At 37.6% G+C, this 15907-nt stretch overlaps 1 protein-coding gene across 3 annotated transcripts in view; it reads right to left on the bottom strand.

The window, feature by feature from the left end:
* The window catches only part of ARHGAP15 (Rho GTPase activating protein 15), a 329153-nt gene that overhangs the window by 269897 nt on the left and 43349 nt on the right, over window positions 1-15907 (bottom strand). For all 3 annotated transcript variants that reach the window (XM_062004816.1, XM_062004817.1, XM_062004818.1), the window contains exons 3-5: window positions 10519-10593; window positions 6796-6857; window positions 2806-2893 (exon numbers count right to left, since the gene is read on the bottom strand). In XM_062004816.1, the coding sequence (XP_061860800.1) occupies window positions 2806-2893; window positions 6796-6857; window positions 10519-10593 (225 nt within the window). The remainder of the gene's footprint in view (window positions 1-2805; window positions 2894-6795; window positions 6858-10518; window positions 10594-15907) is intronic.

Below are 15907 nucleotides of genomic sequence, written 5' to 3' on the forward strand. Positions count from 1 at the left end.
ATGTCATATTACTGTGCATGAACATTGCTTCTATTGCATTCTTTAATTAATGGTTGAACTCCCCATTTTCCAAAGTAAACTTCAGCTGAAAAACAAAAATAAAATCAGTAAACAAATTATTTCTAATGAATCCTTGTATTATTTCCTGTCCAATATCAACATTTTATCTGGTTAAATGGATTACAAGCTTTGCATTTGCTTTTTCAGATAAGATCAACATGCCAGTTTAGCTTTTTTTGATGTGTGAAATTTAGGGTTAAGAAATCAAGTTATAAGGTCTTGAATACTGACAGTTCTTGTTGTTTTCAAGCTTTAACCAATTTGTTTATTCACCATTGCATATAAGTTATAGGCAATACACAGAAAATGTAACTTTAACAGCTTTTTCTCACCTAGTGAACATTGAGTTCACAGCTGCAGTGTTCTGATCTAGCATTTCATTTTTTCCCATAATGAGCAAAATATGGGACAAACATTTCTGTGTTCCTCCTAGCACAGGAGGCCGTAGATGTTATCACACTGATTGCGAGCACTGGTGATGATTGAGACTTCAGGAAAAGGGGCTGAATTCCCAGAAGATACTTTCTCATAACACACTTCAATTTTCTGAGTTAAATAGACTGAGATCTGTGGCCAGCAGGACCAAAGAGGTTCCCCTCTCCCTCTGCCCTGCCCTGGTGAGGCCTCATCTGCGGTACTGTGCCCAGTTTTAAGCTCTCCAGCTCAAGAGGGACAGGGAACTGCTGGAGAGAGTCCAGCACAGAACCACTAAGATGATCAGGGGACTGGAGCATCTTATGAGATAAGGCTGTGGGAACTGGGGCTGTTTAGTCTGGAGAAGAGGAAACCGAGGGGGAATCTCATTAATATTTAACAAATATCTCAATGATGGATGTCAGGAGGTTGGGGCAGCATTTTTTTCTGTTGTCTCCAGTGACAGGACAAGGGGTGATGGAAAGAAGTTGGAACACAAAGTTCCATTTAAACATAAGGAAAAAGTATTTCACTGTTGAGGTGAGAGAGCCCTGGCACAGGCTGCCCAGGGAGGGTGTGGAGGCTCCTTCCTTGGAGGGCTTCAAAACCCACCTGGACACGTTCCCGTGTGACCTGATCTGGGCGAACATGCTTCTGCAGGGGAGTTGGACTAGATGATCTCTAAAGGTCCCTTCCAACCCCTATCATTCTATTGATTCTATGATCTGGGACAGAACCTCATTCTCCATGGAGGTCTATGCTTCAGTATCTAAGTCTTTAAACAGCTAATGGGGATTTCAAAATAAATGGAGGATTCTCAGGGCAAAATCAAGTCTCCTGTGTGTCAAATTTCCGCTATTTCAGTTATCTCCTGGGATTCAGGTGAGGTCTTGCAGAGAGAGAAGAGATAGCAGGCAGAATTGTAAGATATCTATTAGTTCTAACAAGTTCATATGGAAGTTGGTTTTGCTTAATATATAATCCAACTTTAAAGAAAACAGACAATTCTGAAAAAATATTAATTCAAGATAGGTTGTTTTCCTGTCTGCCGAAAAGTATTTTCCAGCTGTGCTAGCACAAACACAAGCAGAAAGTGTCAAATTTCATCTTTTAAGTACTTTTATCTATTATTTTTATTTTTGATAGAACCCTCATCCTCTTTCCAAATAAACAAGGCACAAAAAGGTGTACTTTAAAGTCAGTTTTATGAGAGGTGGCATTGGTAAATCAAGAATCTATAGAAGAAAAGGTTTATATCACCTGCTATGGAAGAAAAATAGCTTATTGTTTGTGACTCCTGCCAAAGAGAGCACCTTCGTGGCCATCCATCAGGCCAATGAGATTTGGCAGGTTTGATCAGGCCTTGAGAGCCTTTCACAACAGGGCTTTGTCAAACCTGTCCCTTTGCTGCCCACAGTGTCACACATTTCCCGAATTCCCCTTTTGTTGCCCACACTCAGGTTCGTGGGCTCAGACTCAGCAGTAACTAACACTGAAGGGATTAGGGGCTGTTATTGCTTGCGCCAACGTAGCTGTCATGTCTCTGAAAGACTAAGATCGGTGCTCTTTCCTTGGGGCACAATAAAAAGGTACTGCAAATTTCACTTTGTAGTAACTACGGGCTACAGAAATTGCATTAGCTGCATTAGATGGAGTCATGGAAATATTCAGGAAGGTTAGTGGGATATGGTAGATGTCACATTTATACCACGATAAAAAATCACTTTGCTAACTTCTAATGTTTTCTGCTTTGGCAACACCCTATATTAAGGTGCCATTTATAAATGCTTTATTTTTATTTATTAATGTATCAGCCACTTTATAGGATGGTAGATAACAACTTAAATTCATGTATTAAAGATGCACATACATGGTTTAATACAATTTACGTCTCACAATATCCTTTGCAACAGATTCTCATCGCATCATCTGTTAAGCATTTATTACTAATGCATTTTATAACGTACTTTATAATACATTATTTGAGGAAGTCGCTGCATTTAGTGATCATTTTCATAAATAAGAATAAAGCATTTATAAATGGCACCTTAATTTAAAGTGTTACCTTCACATTACTGGATAGTCACTCACCATTTGTCTCACTTTGCAATTATCCTCCAAATGCACCTCTTAATAAAGGATATGCTAAGTCCTATTTCTTCTCCTGCACTACATCTGATTAAAAGTTTATCAAGGCATTTTCCTTCAACTGCTTTCAAATCTTTGAAGGTTGCTAGCTCAGTCTGAATTTGTCTTATATAAACACAAAACTTTTTATACTGAAACAAGAGTTGCAAGGAAACTGAGTGTATTGAAAGTTTGATTGCCTACCAGGTTGGCCAGAGCTGGCTGCTTGGACTCTTTGTAGAATTCCATTTTCCGAGCTGTGAGAACAATCCAGGATGTGGACCAGTTTTTCCTTAAAACAAAACAAAATGTAAGAAAAAAAAAATCAGTAAGACATGCAAGCAGGAGGTAAAAGATGCCCCATTTCTGGACTTGTTTTTCATATGAGAAACAAAACCAGTCTAAAGTCAAGATCTGCAATGGACTTCCACCAGTACTGATGGAGTTGCACCATCCTAAGTATACCTGAATGTGGCATAACAAAGCTCGAAGCCTTCTTTCTCCTCATTTATGCTTTGAAGCCTAGCTATGCTTCTTTTCCACCATGGTGCCTTAACCACATAAAAACAGTGGAATTATTCACACATGCTTAAAGTTCACATATACTCGGAGGACTCCAAAATAGCTGGTGCCCTTCTGGTAACTGATACTTAAAATAGAACTGAGAAGGAAAACACAATTTCAATCTGGCTATACAGAGCTCAGCAAAGGGTCTGTTTTGAGAGGCCCCAAATACTTTCTCCTTCCCCTAAACCAAAAATTTACAGGAGAGCAAGGAAGATAAGAAGGCTATCTCAGAGAGGTTTAAGTAACCATTAAGCCTCAGGAGTTAGTGGTACAGTCTTAGGGACCTGGCAAACTGCTGGGGTTTGAGAGGAGCCAAAATACACATGGATATGTGAAACAGTGTCCACTGACATAGAAGAGCGTAATAATCAACTCAGAAGAAAATGTTATTATATGATGATTCAAACCACCAAGTAATCACAAACAAATGTATCTGATAGAAAACAAATTTTAGATCCACATCTCAAATTTGACTCCAATTTGGGGCTCATGACTTCTGGTATTTACAAAAATACTCATAAACCCACTATTTATATTCTTTATTTGAAAGCAAATCACAAATCTGAACATTTTAAACCAAACCTGAAAGTGAGTGACACAAACAGGCTGTTTGATGCCTATGTGGTAGTGCATTTAAAAGGAGAGATCTGCCTGTAAAGACACAGAGGGTCCAGGGAAGAGTTGTTAGAAACACTTTTCCCTCTCTATTCTGTCTTTTCTAGTCCCTTTGACCTTTTGTGTCTATGTACATGTTCCTAGGTAATTCAGACATATACATTTTTATTCTAGCAAAACCTGGCTATGTTGAGTTTTAAATCCTGTTGGTCTTCTTCACAATGCTGCCTTCCAGATCCACCTCAATGCTCCGCTGCACTCAAAATCCCAAACTAAACGTGAGACATAACAAGCAGTTTTTCTATTAATGACTTTCCTAATCAATGTTTCAATCATCAGTTTAAGGAGCACAATTCAGTATTACAAATGAAGTTAGCTGGAGTTATGAGAGGAACTTGGCATTCACTTCTTTGTGAGCAGAAATTCACTGAGCATGATCCAACGATCATCCCTAAAATATGGCCCACAGGAGGCAATAGTGAAAGAGACTTTGTGAAAGAGGTTAAGACATCTGAAGAAAACAGAACTGCATTGTTTATGCCATGTTAATGGGGAAAAAGATAAAGAGACATACATTGAGGAAGAGAGAGAAACAGTAGTGTTTTAGAGAAGCATCTGACCATCCTTACAAAGTTTTTCCCCCAAAAAGAGAACAGTGTTTGTAACTCAGTTTTCAGCTAAATTTACTACCACTCTAAAGCTAGATCCTCATCTCATGTGAGCTGTGGTCACAGCTAGGGATTGTGTGTATTGGCATAAAGAACAGTTCAACCTCAGGGAGTTTTTTAGGTGTTCTTAGGAAAGGAATATTGTAGATGAGAATCACCATCAAGGCAGTAAATATAAGTTCTCAGTTGATAAGCATAAGTCCAGTTCTTTTTAATTTTCTCTGGGGTTTTTTTCTTACTCAAAAAAAGCCTTGTATGTGTACAGGGGAGTAAATGGCCAAGCATGTTATGTGCCAGTTTAAACAGATTTTCCTGTGAGTTGCATATCTTGCATAAATAAGGATTATCAAAGGATTAAAACCCTTGGGACACAGCTTAGATTCAGTACCCAGCTTGCACCAAATGCTTGACATTAGCTACAGAAAGGAACATGTCTGTGTCATAGACATTTCAACTAGGCAGAGTGCTGCTTGCACCAGCTATGTGTGGGGCAGACTTTTCTAGCTGAGAAACACAAATCATTGCATTTTGAGATCCCAAACTTGTCTGTGATCTTCTTAAAATATTCTAATTTCTGATCAAACTAACTGGGAAGTTTACCAATAGTTAAAAAACATTTCACTTCAACCTGGATCTCACTTAAAACAAGCAAACAAAAAAAGCATTTCTATTTATGGTTTTCAAAGAAGAAATCAACAACAAAGAAACAAAAAGTCTATGGTAAGTATTTCTTCAGTTACATCAGACAAAATATTTTACCCAGCTTTCATTTTTTACTTTTAAGGGTAAAATGATTTAAGTCCATCAGGAAAAGTAAAATTTAGTGGTTTTACAAGAGACTATAAGAATTATAAAAGCTGTGAGAATGCAACTGAATTTCACACTTATATCTGCAAGTAGATTTTATTCCACTAAGTTTAAATTTTCCAGGTTTTATTCAACGGTCGTTTCATTTAAAAACTGACTTTTTAAATTCAAAGCCTTTATGACTTCAAGATAAAAAGATGATATATGGCTAATATACCTTTTATCAGATTGTCCATAAAATCATCAGGTTTGGTTTTGTTGTGGTTTTCTTTTTTAAATAAGCAGGTTTTATTAAAAGCAGGAGTGTGTTAGTCTGTGTACAGAGGGACACACACTATATTTCATGGGGTAGATGCACTTACCCCAAGGCTTTCAAGCTCTTTAGAAAAGTTCACAATATTATGATTTTTGCCAACACTATTCAAGAAAACACTTCCAGATGTGGGAGTTTAGGTAAGTGAAAGATGGAGTCACAGAGTAGATGAATCCCTGCTACCCATTCTCTGCCTGTATAAAAAGCAATAAATACGTAGAGAAGACCGAGCTAGGATTGCCAAGGATATTGTGTGCCTTGGCCCATAACCACAGCGCCGAGATGGTCGTGGCAAGGGGCTGCCGGAGGGTATCTGCCCGGCGCACCCGAGTCGGGGGCAGCACGGGAGCCCCGAGAGCTGTGGCTGCTTTTGCATTCTGTCAAACGGACACCTGATGGCAGCACATTATAGCTGCAGCCCTGCTCACAGTTTCTGAGGCTATTTTAAAACGGGAGACTGCTCAGGGCTATTTAGAAATGCAAGTGGTACTAGAGATGCTTCGTGCTGAGGGGTCTTGATGTGCTGCTCATCACTCCTCATCTGGGCCCGTTCACAGGTGATGTTCAGCTTCCCCACACTCTGCAGAACCTTCTGCCAGTGTCCAAAGTGGGAAATGGAGTTTTACTGGCTTCAGTAATGTCCTTTTTAATGGACATTTGCAGGATCTTTGTGGATTAGTACTACATAGGTATGAGAACTTATTACTTATCTCCCTTATTTCACACTGCTCTGTCATTCTCATTGGTAACACGCTCCTTTGCAGGCATCTAAATATAGTAAATAATAACAAATCCTTCCATAAAAGGCATCATTTATGTTCATGTACTTTCAACACAGTGTTAAGTGAATAAGCACTGACCACTTTTGATAATCGTGCCTTGGCATCCTTGTGGCACTGCCACATCCTTGACCCCGCAAAAACATACTCAGCACCTAAAATGTTACCGCTGGAAAACATATTATTGGTTTGCCTAGTGCCTTCAGGTTATCCTTAATACGTGTATAATATATAAAATATACGGGCTAACACTGACGTGTGATTGATGTATAAAATGAGTCTGTTAGCTACTGTTATTTCATTAATGACACTGCAATTATACATTGGCTTAATACTGAAACAATGGTAATTTGGGTGCTAGAAGCAATAATAGCTATATATACTTAAACATGCATCAACTTTGAATTTTGTGAGTGATAAGTTCCACAGCATTCATATATAGTACCTTAATTTCTTGCCACCGTCTGCTATTTTAGCTTTTAGAAGATATCCTTCTTTCTCCACTGCCTACAAGAAAGAAAAAAAAACCCAAAATAAGTCATAACCACATTATTTATTCAGATAAATAAATCCACTTAGTACAAGAGTCTGCATCTAGCTAATCTAGCACGGGAGAATTTTATCTCTAATTCTTTTTTTAGACACTAATTTTTTCCAATACAATCCATTTGAAAACTGCAAACAACATCTAAATTAGTACACAGAGTTAATCTTGAAAATAACCCCCAGTAACACTCCCTTTGAGTTAGAAGAAACTTGTGTTGATGCATAAAGTTTTTACCTATAAGTAATAAATAAATTAATTGAAAATATATTGCAAGTAAGTTATGTCAAGACATTTCATATATTGAGTTTTGCTGATAGCTATGAGGGATAGACCATATTTCTCTACAAGCTTTTAAATTCTTTAGAATATAAGACAGCCATGTTTAGGGTTAACCAATGTCACAGAAACATTAAGTAACATTAAATATAACAGGAGAAGTTACATTGTCATCATGGATGCCACGATTTGCTTTGAGATGACACCAAATCAAGGCTCATGCAAGAGGCTAAAACACATCCCACTTCACCTTGGATGAGATCTAGTATTGAGGTCTTCACCACTCATCACTCTCAAAAGGCCATATTTCACTAGAGTGAGTGCATTCATGTGCAGGGAGAGCTTGTCTTTGAGTTTCCAGATGAATTAAATGATCTCATAGTATGGTGCAGAAAACCAAACTGAGTGTTTCTCTCAATTCTTGACATAAAAGCTTAAACAGGAATTATAAACAAAGGAAAACACAGCTGGGCTGAGTGTTTTCCAAAACACACCCAAAAAGACAAAGCTCTTAGCTGTTTACCTATACAAAACAGAATGTCATATGAGAAACTTGTTACCATCTTTGTGGATCCCATACTCTGCTCTTGCTACCATTGAAACTTGGTCCCTTTTCTGTGGTGTCAGAACAGGCAAAAGACTGCCTGTATGCACGAGGCTGCAATGCCTGGTTGTAGAGTACCAATGTTGCCCTTGAGTTTTGCCTTATTTGAAGCAAGTCTCAGGCTTGCCATTTTGATTTCATTTCTCCCTCTTAATTTGTGCTCCTTCACATCCTTGAACACACTTTTCTTAAGCCCTCGCAGACTTTAGGTTTTCTATGATCTGCTGAAACATCCCTTGTATATCTGCGATATCTGTGACAATTGAGGTAAAAAAATCTCTTTTTCTCTAGGTAAATGTATATTTTAAAACTCAAAAGCAAGCAAACAAAACAACATGACTGGTCTTCAGACAGACCTATTGACCTTCCATCTCATCAGATCTAGCTAGGTAAGGATGCCCCATCTGTGTTACTACTGGAAAAAAGGCAAAACCCCTGTGATTTGAAAAGCCTGTTTTTCCTTTCAAACCTACTGACTCAATGCCTGACTTGGATATTAGAAACTCTACAAGGTCTTTATAAGAAGTTGTGTCACAAGATAATTTTGTAACAGTTTCAATAGATTTTTGCTGTCTGCAAAGGTATTAAATAGCAAGAAAATGTGTTAACATGCAGGATAAGGATTTTTAAATAAGATATGTTACCTTGATTACACAAAACATCACGATACTAACAGTGTAATAGGTTTAATTACTTCCACAGATTTAGTCTGTTTCTAGCATACAGTACATAACAAAATATATTTTATGTACATACCTGCTTGTAACTATGAAAAGGTTTGTCACATAAATCATTGTCTACAGACCTACATTCTCAGATGGGTATACATGAGGATTAGTGTGGGCATTCTCTATAACTTGTACTTATCTCATGTAAATTCCTGTCATGCATATCATTGCCATAGAAAAGCCAGAGAGAAAGTATGTAGGGATTATTGTGCAGTCATGTCACTATTTATCTAGTGATGGATGGGTGAATTATTAGAGCTAAAGTAAGACTTAATCCCCATCTCCACCTACCTTTTCATTTTTTTATATATGTATTTTTTTAAAATCAGATTTACTTTGCATCTTCTAATATTTTTCTCCCCTTTCTAACCCTTCATTTTTATAGTGTAAAGCTTCTGGTGCTTGGCCAGAGACAGAGATGACAAATAACATGAGAAAGGTTATGCTTTTTAATATTTCTACCCATCTGGAAACAGAAATTGGGAGGAGCATTGGCTAACCATTCAAGCTGTTGATTGCTTCTCTGAATGAGACCCAAAAATCTCCTGCTTCCAAAGTTTACCATCCACCCTTCCTAAACTGTTATAGTAACCAATCAAAACCTAAAGAGAAATGTGATTTTCAACATCAGAATCACCTCTAATCTCACAATTTGGGAAATTAAAAATTGGATGTGTTTCCAGATGAAAATGTTGCTTCTCAGTCATATTTTCCTTGTCTTGAGCTACAATATCAATCCACTATCAAATGTTGGGAATAAAAATCCACCATTTGTTTTTAACTAAACAGCTCAAAATTAAACAGCTCAAAAATACAAGATCTCCAGTTAATATCAGACCTCTCAGTGGTAAGCAAAATAACCTTCATATTTATTGTTTAATTGAATAAGTACAAATACTGTGTTTAAAAAAACAATTAGCATGGTCTTCATTAATTGATAATGTGCCCAATTTCCTCTGTAACTAGTGTGAAGGGCATTTGTGGAATTGCAAAACAACTTTACCACAAAAGCAGATAAAAGGATTTCTAGGATGACCCCAATATTTTTAAATACTAGGGTGCTATGTTCCCCTACTTTAACATCTGTCAGCATTCCCTTCTCTGTTCTACTCTTCAAGAAACTATTTCCAACACAGCTCGGGATCAGCTTAGAATACTTCTGCAAATGGATGATTTCAGATTAAAAAGAATGTAAAGTCTGTCCTAATGATATACACCATTGTTTCTTTCTCCATAAATATCATTTGTTGTTAAGCTGCTGCCCTTTCTGCACCTTTGCAACATATGGAAGGTTCCGAAAATGACCCTAAATGCCCTGAAGATTTAGTATAGAAGTAAGAAAATGGAATTATTGTGCTTGGGGTTTTTTTTCATTTTGCTTTTTAGAAGAATATTAAACACGAGTAGTCATGAGTAAATATTCGAGTTTCCAAATAATACTACTACTAAAATACTCTCATGAGTAAACAATATCAGAAACTAAAAGGAAAGATAATTATCACTGTATGACATATAGGTTCTTTAACTTTCTTAATTAGAAGAATTTAAAGCTTCTGAATCTACATAATTCTGAAAAGAGTGTGCCGGTAAAAGCGTCACTGATACCAATATTTCTTTGATTTCTTTCCCCCTAGATTCTTTTAATGTGAAGGAAAATGTTGTCAAATTTCCTGATGACTTTTACTTAGAAACACTGATAGTAATATTAAAAACACCCTCATACTGGCAAAGACAGGACAAAGACATGGTCACATTCCTTTATACCAAGTGTTAATACTGATGAAACTTCAGTCTAGAGCAACCATATTAACAGCAAAGTCAAACTATATAAATTGCTTTCTATCTTCTAAAGTTATTCTTTTTATTGATTAACCCTCAAAATCCCTCAAACACCCTCATACCTCAAGGCATCCAAAGCCTCTTGAGTTTATTCTTTACTAAAGCTTGTGTAACACGTTATAAACATTGAAAGCAACAAGAGTGATTTATCAGCTCTATAGTGCAGCTCCTTACCGTGTGGTCCTGTGGACTAATGATGTCTGCAAGTGTTAAGTTATGTTGGGAATGATTTCTTCTATGACGATTTACCTAAAGAAAAAAAGAAAGAGAACATCAAGGCTTTAAATTCAGAGATAATTCAAATACACACAGGTAAAAATGGACAGCATGCATTGGAAGGAGTTTTGGAAACTTGGTTTCTAATCTGGTTTCTTTCAGTACTGTACTTCTGTAAAACCCAGTATTCCTTTGAGCCCTGTCTATTTGAAATGCACAGCTACTCAACTCCAAGCATCTCTGGTATAAACGTGTTCTTGTGATACTACATTGGCAAATTTACCTAAAAATTAACCTACTGATAATAACAATTTAAAAACATTACTTCTTCATCAGGATTCTCAAAAATTGCTTAGTTGGTTAGGTGCTCTTAATCCCATTTTATGGGAAAGATGGCAATTGTAACCTCAAGGCCACATAGCAAGTCAATAAAGAAACTAGAAAATAATTAGGAACAAACACATAATGTATCTGGTATATTTTAACTGCTTTAAAGGCTATTTCTAAAACCTCTATTACTGCAAGGTTACATCAATATTGGACTCTCACTCTACGATTGTGCCCAAGTACTGAGTCCTCGATTTCCTCCAATTCCCTCTTTTCTAGGAGGAAGCCAGTATAATCATCTGTGACTTAACTCTGTAAAATTATTGTATTATACAAGAAGTTACTAAGACTAAATAAAAATTTCATCACAAATCAGTGTTTGGCAGAGCCCAACAGCATTTTACTTCCTTACAAATCTGCAACAAAGAACATTTCACCCTGAAGTGTGCGTATATATATCACACACCAAAAACTTTCACTGTTTAAATTCAATGTCAATCAACGACAATATAATTTGGAGTTAGGATCCTGTAAAATTCAGTGATTATTTCCTCTTTTAACTGAAGCCAAAAAGCAGACAACAAAAATATAGTCTCAACTAGTTTCCACTGTATTTATCTTAATGCATTCTCAGTTAACCAAAAGTCATAATGTATTCTGTTTATATTCAAGTGTCTGAATATAGAAAATGTTCTTAATTAATCCAGAGGGCCACGCTCAAAAAACAGTTAAACATATTATGATCCCACATTTTTTCTCTACACACTGCTTTCATGTTTATTTGTAAGCAGTAACATTTTTAAGCCTTGAAATCTATATCCTAGATATTGCTCTACTCTCCCAGTCAGAGCTAATGAGCTTAATGAATTACCAGTTCTAAATTTAATACAAACATTTCAAAGAAAGAGATAAAACATTCTTCTCAATTCAAAACTTTCTCTGACCTATTTATGAAGAATATCACTTAACAATTTCATTAAGGGTGAGTAACAGCTGGTGACATGGCTGTGTCCTAAAGTGTTTTTCTCTCTTAATATTCTGCATCTTAAGCAATCGAGCTTTCATAAGAAATACTTTAGTTAGTGGCAGTCCCTCCTTTGGGGAGAAAAAAAATGTCAGACCACATTTTCTGTGTTTTGCAATCTTGTTTTCAGGAGTGTCATGTTCCTATTTTATTAGCATGTAGGATAAACAAGAATGATTTGCTGATGCTATTGAGAGAACTTCTAAGATTACAGTCTTTCTATTTAGATTTTGGATGGAAGTTAATATTAATGCAGTCAGAGGCATGTATATAAATTCAAAATAAATTAATTCCATTTATCTTTTTCTTTATCTTTACTGTTCAACCACTCTGAAGGTTCTACAGTGTTCAAGACATATAACTAAACTATTCAGGTCTAGATCACAGTAAGTCTTTCTTACCCAGATCCCCCATTCTAATTATTCTTTAACATACAACAGCTCATATTGCCCAGCAATACATTCTAATATATACACTTCAGTCATCCAAATTAAATAACAAGACACTCCACCACTGCACAGTGTCTGTTTTAACATTCAGCTGCTCTCTCCAGGAATCCAATGTGTCTGTTGGGGGCCCTATATGCAACTTTCTGAAGTGTACAGCACCGATCAGAGCTTTCCATCTGGTCTTTGGTTCAGCAATCAGGGCACTAGCGAAAGAAATGCTCTACACTTGATAGATGCTAAAAAGAATATATCAGAGGCACTGAATCCATCTATAACCAGATGAAGAAAGGAGACAGGAAAAAATGCTGCTTTTCTAGTAAATTATTAGTGGCAATGTAAAAAAAAAAAAAAAGACAATAGCAAGATCTCCAGGAAATAAAAAAAAAAGAGAGGAAGAAAAAAATAAACTCCACTTATGGATTATATTATATGCTTTAAAAATCTCTTTGCTGTCTACAAAGCAGAAATGTTAAGAAAAACTACATGTTTAAAAGGAGAAAGAACAGGTCTCTTGCCTGATTATTTAATGTGATACCTTTCAGCAAAAAGGTGTTTCTCATATAGGGCAAAAATGAGAGAAATTATATTGGTCCTTTCAAGGCCACAAACTGATCTCATTCAAGAAAATCCTGAAGTTCTAAAGTCAGAAATACAACCATAATCCACAGTTATGTTAGCCAAGATCAAGATCTGGAAAAATACTCCAAATATTTGGCTTGCAAATGGAATTAATGGAAGCTTCAACAAGGTTCTTACTCATTTCTAGCAGCCTTTTGGTTTTGAAATAAAACTTAAAAAAAAAAAAAAAAAAGAGTCAAAATAGTTTGAAAAAAAACTCAGCAGCAATAGAGGCAATGTATTCTTTGAGAATTACTTTAAAAATTTCTATCAGGTTTTATATAAATCTGGCTTTCAGTATGTTTTGCAAATACTGCTTAAGGAGTTAACTATATCACTTCCTTCACGATATGCTCAGTTCAATGTAAAAATGTTCTTAGCAGAACCTGGGTGCAGTAGTCAATATTTTCATATTCCAGTATACTCACAATTTTTAGTAGTATACCCAAATAAGCATAGGGAAGTGTGGGCTCAATTATTTCCATTCTTTCAGTGAGTTTTTAACAGATAGACCATGAAGATGTTTTGAGATATATTTTTTCTCCCTCTATAACTCCACTCGACTATTCTAATAAACTGAAGAGAAACCGAAATAATATCTGTCACAAGTCCTCTACCTCACCTCCCAGGGTATGATGAAAGGCAGAGAATTACAGGAGAAGTTCGTGAGATCCCTTTTTGGGAAAGGCAGCTTATCAGCAGTTTTCTGATTTGATGAACGTTCTTCAGTCAGCAACAATGTCACCTGCAGCATTAAAAATCCACTCTGCAAGCGCTTGCAAGTCTGTGGGCAAGTCTGGTTTTGTTAAATTCAGCCTCAGCAGCTGCCCCCGCTTCCCTTAGCTAAAGGGTATCAATCTCCTACCAGAGTTATTCCAGCATCTAAGCACTAATCCGTCATCATCCTTTCTACAAAGACAAAGCCTCCATTACATATGCCTGGTATCCCAGTGTGAAGGGACAACCATCTGACAACTGCTGCTTTAACATTGATGAAGTATAATACAGTAACCTGATGTTTAATTTCATATCTCTTTGTGTTCCTGTTCTTTAAATTCTCCTGTTTTGGGGAATTCATCATGACTAACTCATATTAACAAGCACAGCAGCATACATCTTTTTTTTTTCAAACCTAGCAAAAACAACTAGTACCTCTCAAAAGGCCCAGATGGGCTGCTCTAGTGCAAGGCACAGAAAATTACTTCCTCAAACATCATTCTCAATTCACTTGTACCCTTAAATAGTTAAGACAATTGTAAGATATTTCTAAGTGGTTTCCAAGATTTTCAAGTAATTCACACAGTTTATTTACCCACAAACTATGGAAAACCATAGTGTCGTGATTTCGACCCATCCAGGAACAAATGATCATGATCAGACACTCATTCACTCCTCCCCCTCCCAATGGGACAGGGAAAAGTACTGAGGGCCTTTTGAACCCCATAAGGATGAGGAAGGCTAACTCACCACTTATGATCCCAGGCAAAACAGATAAAACTACTTGACTTGGGGAAGAACACAAAAATTCATTTAATCAAAAACATAACGGAAAACAACACAGAATGGCACAATGATGAAGACAACAATCAGCCCGTTCAGACCACCTTCCTCCTACCTCTGCCCTCTTCCTGGGCTCAGGGCCCCGATTCTGTTGTCTTTATCTCCTCCTCCACTGAACAGCTCAGGGGGGTTTCAGTCAGTCCTTTCCCAGTGTCTCCTGCTGTTTGTCTCACCTTAGGGCAGGTAGACTCCTCAATGGTTCTCCCTGCTCCACCATGAGTTCCTCACACACCAGGCAGCCCTGCACGGCTCTGATGTCCTGGGGGCTGCAGCTCGTCTCCACGTCATGTGCAGGTCTCTGGGGCCTGCAGGCTCTCCAGCATGGCCCGCGCCATGGCCGCCTCCTCACACAGACTCCTACCCATCTGGGCGCACTCAGAGCTGCTGGTGGTTCTCAGCCCTGCCATTGCCCTCCATGGGTGCAGGGAAATAGTTCCTTTCTCGCCACAGGCTGAAAAGTGGTCTCCAGTCTAGCACTCCTCCCTCCTCCTCTATGTGGTTGGCCCAGTCGCCCCCATCTTGTATCACTGCCGATTTCCCACCTTAAATAACGTTGGCAGAGGTGCCAGATTGACCTGGTGGGGCTGGAGGTGGGTTTATCTCAGAGCCAGGGGAAGTTTTGAGAACTGCTTACAGGGACCAGCCCCTTGTTACCAAGCAAAAAGTAGCTCCACACAAACCCACGACACATAGTTTGTTCAAACAAGCAGTACCTGGTGTATCAGAGTACTGCTTTGGATAAGAAACCCTGAGATGACATCTATCTTCTGCTTTCTCCAGCAGTCACTGTACTTCTCCATTAAGGAGAAGGTTCTCGTGGAAGTTTTGTTAGATTTCAACCAAAAAAACATTTACTACGGTGCTCACAATTTGACCTTTCTTTATAGGGTTCTAACTACTATTTCATCCCATCTATGCCATAATCATGTATGTGGAGATTCCTTTATAAACACTCAAAAAAAAAAAAAAAGAGAGAAAGCCCCTACTGTTGAACCCATGCTACTGTATGTTGCTTCACTCTGGACCTGGTCCAGCAAAGCACTCTTGCAGTGGGCTTAAGTGTTTGCCTGGATTAGAGCCAGAACACTCTATTCTTCCTCGTGATGGCTTCAAAGTTTGTAATAAAAGTACAAACCAGTCACATAAACTTTTGTGAAAACCATTCCCTCATCCAAGAAGGCAGGGTGATACCTGACTTGTCCATGGTCATTCCATTCCCAGACACTCCTATACAGTCACAGCTTATAATTGCTTAGATATAGACACTTAACAAAAATGTATTGCGCCATTTCTTAATGGCCTCATCCCTTGAAAGACACCTAGACAATGGCAAGAGAAAGGAAAACCCTGTAACATTTCACTCACTGCT

This window comes from Colius striatus, chromosome 11, assembly GCF_028858725.1.
Source record: "Colius striatus isolate bColStr4 chromosome 11, bColStr4.1.hap1, whole genome shotgun sequence".
Taxonomy (NCBI): Eukaryota; Metazoa; Chordata; class Aves; order Coliiformes; family Coliidae; genus Colius; species Colius striatus.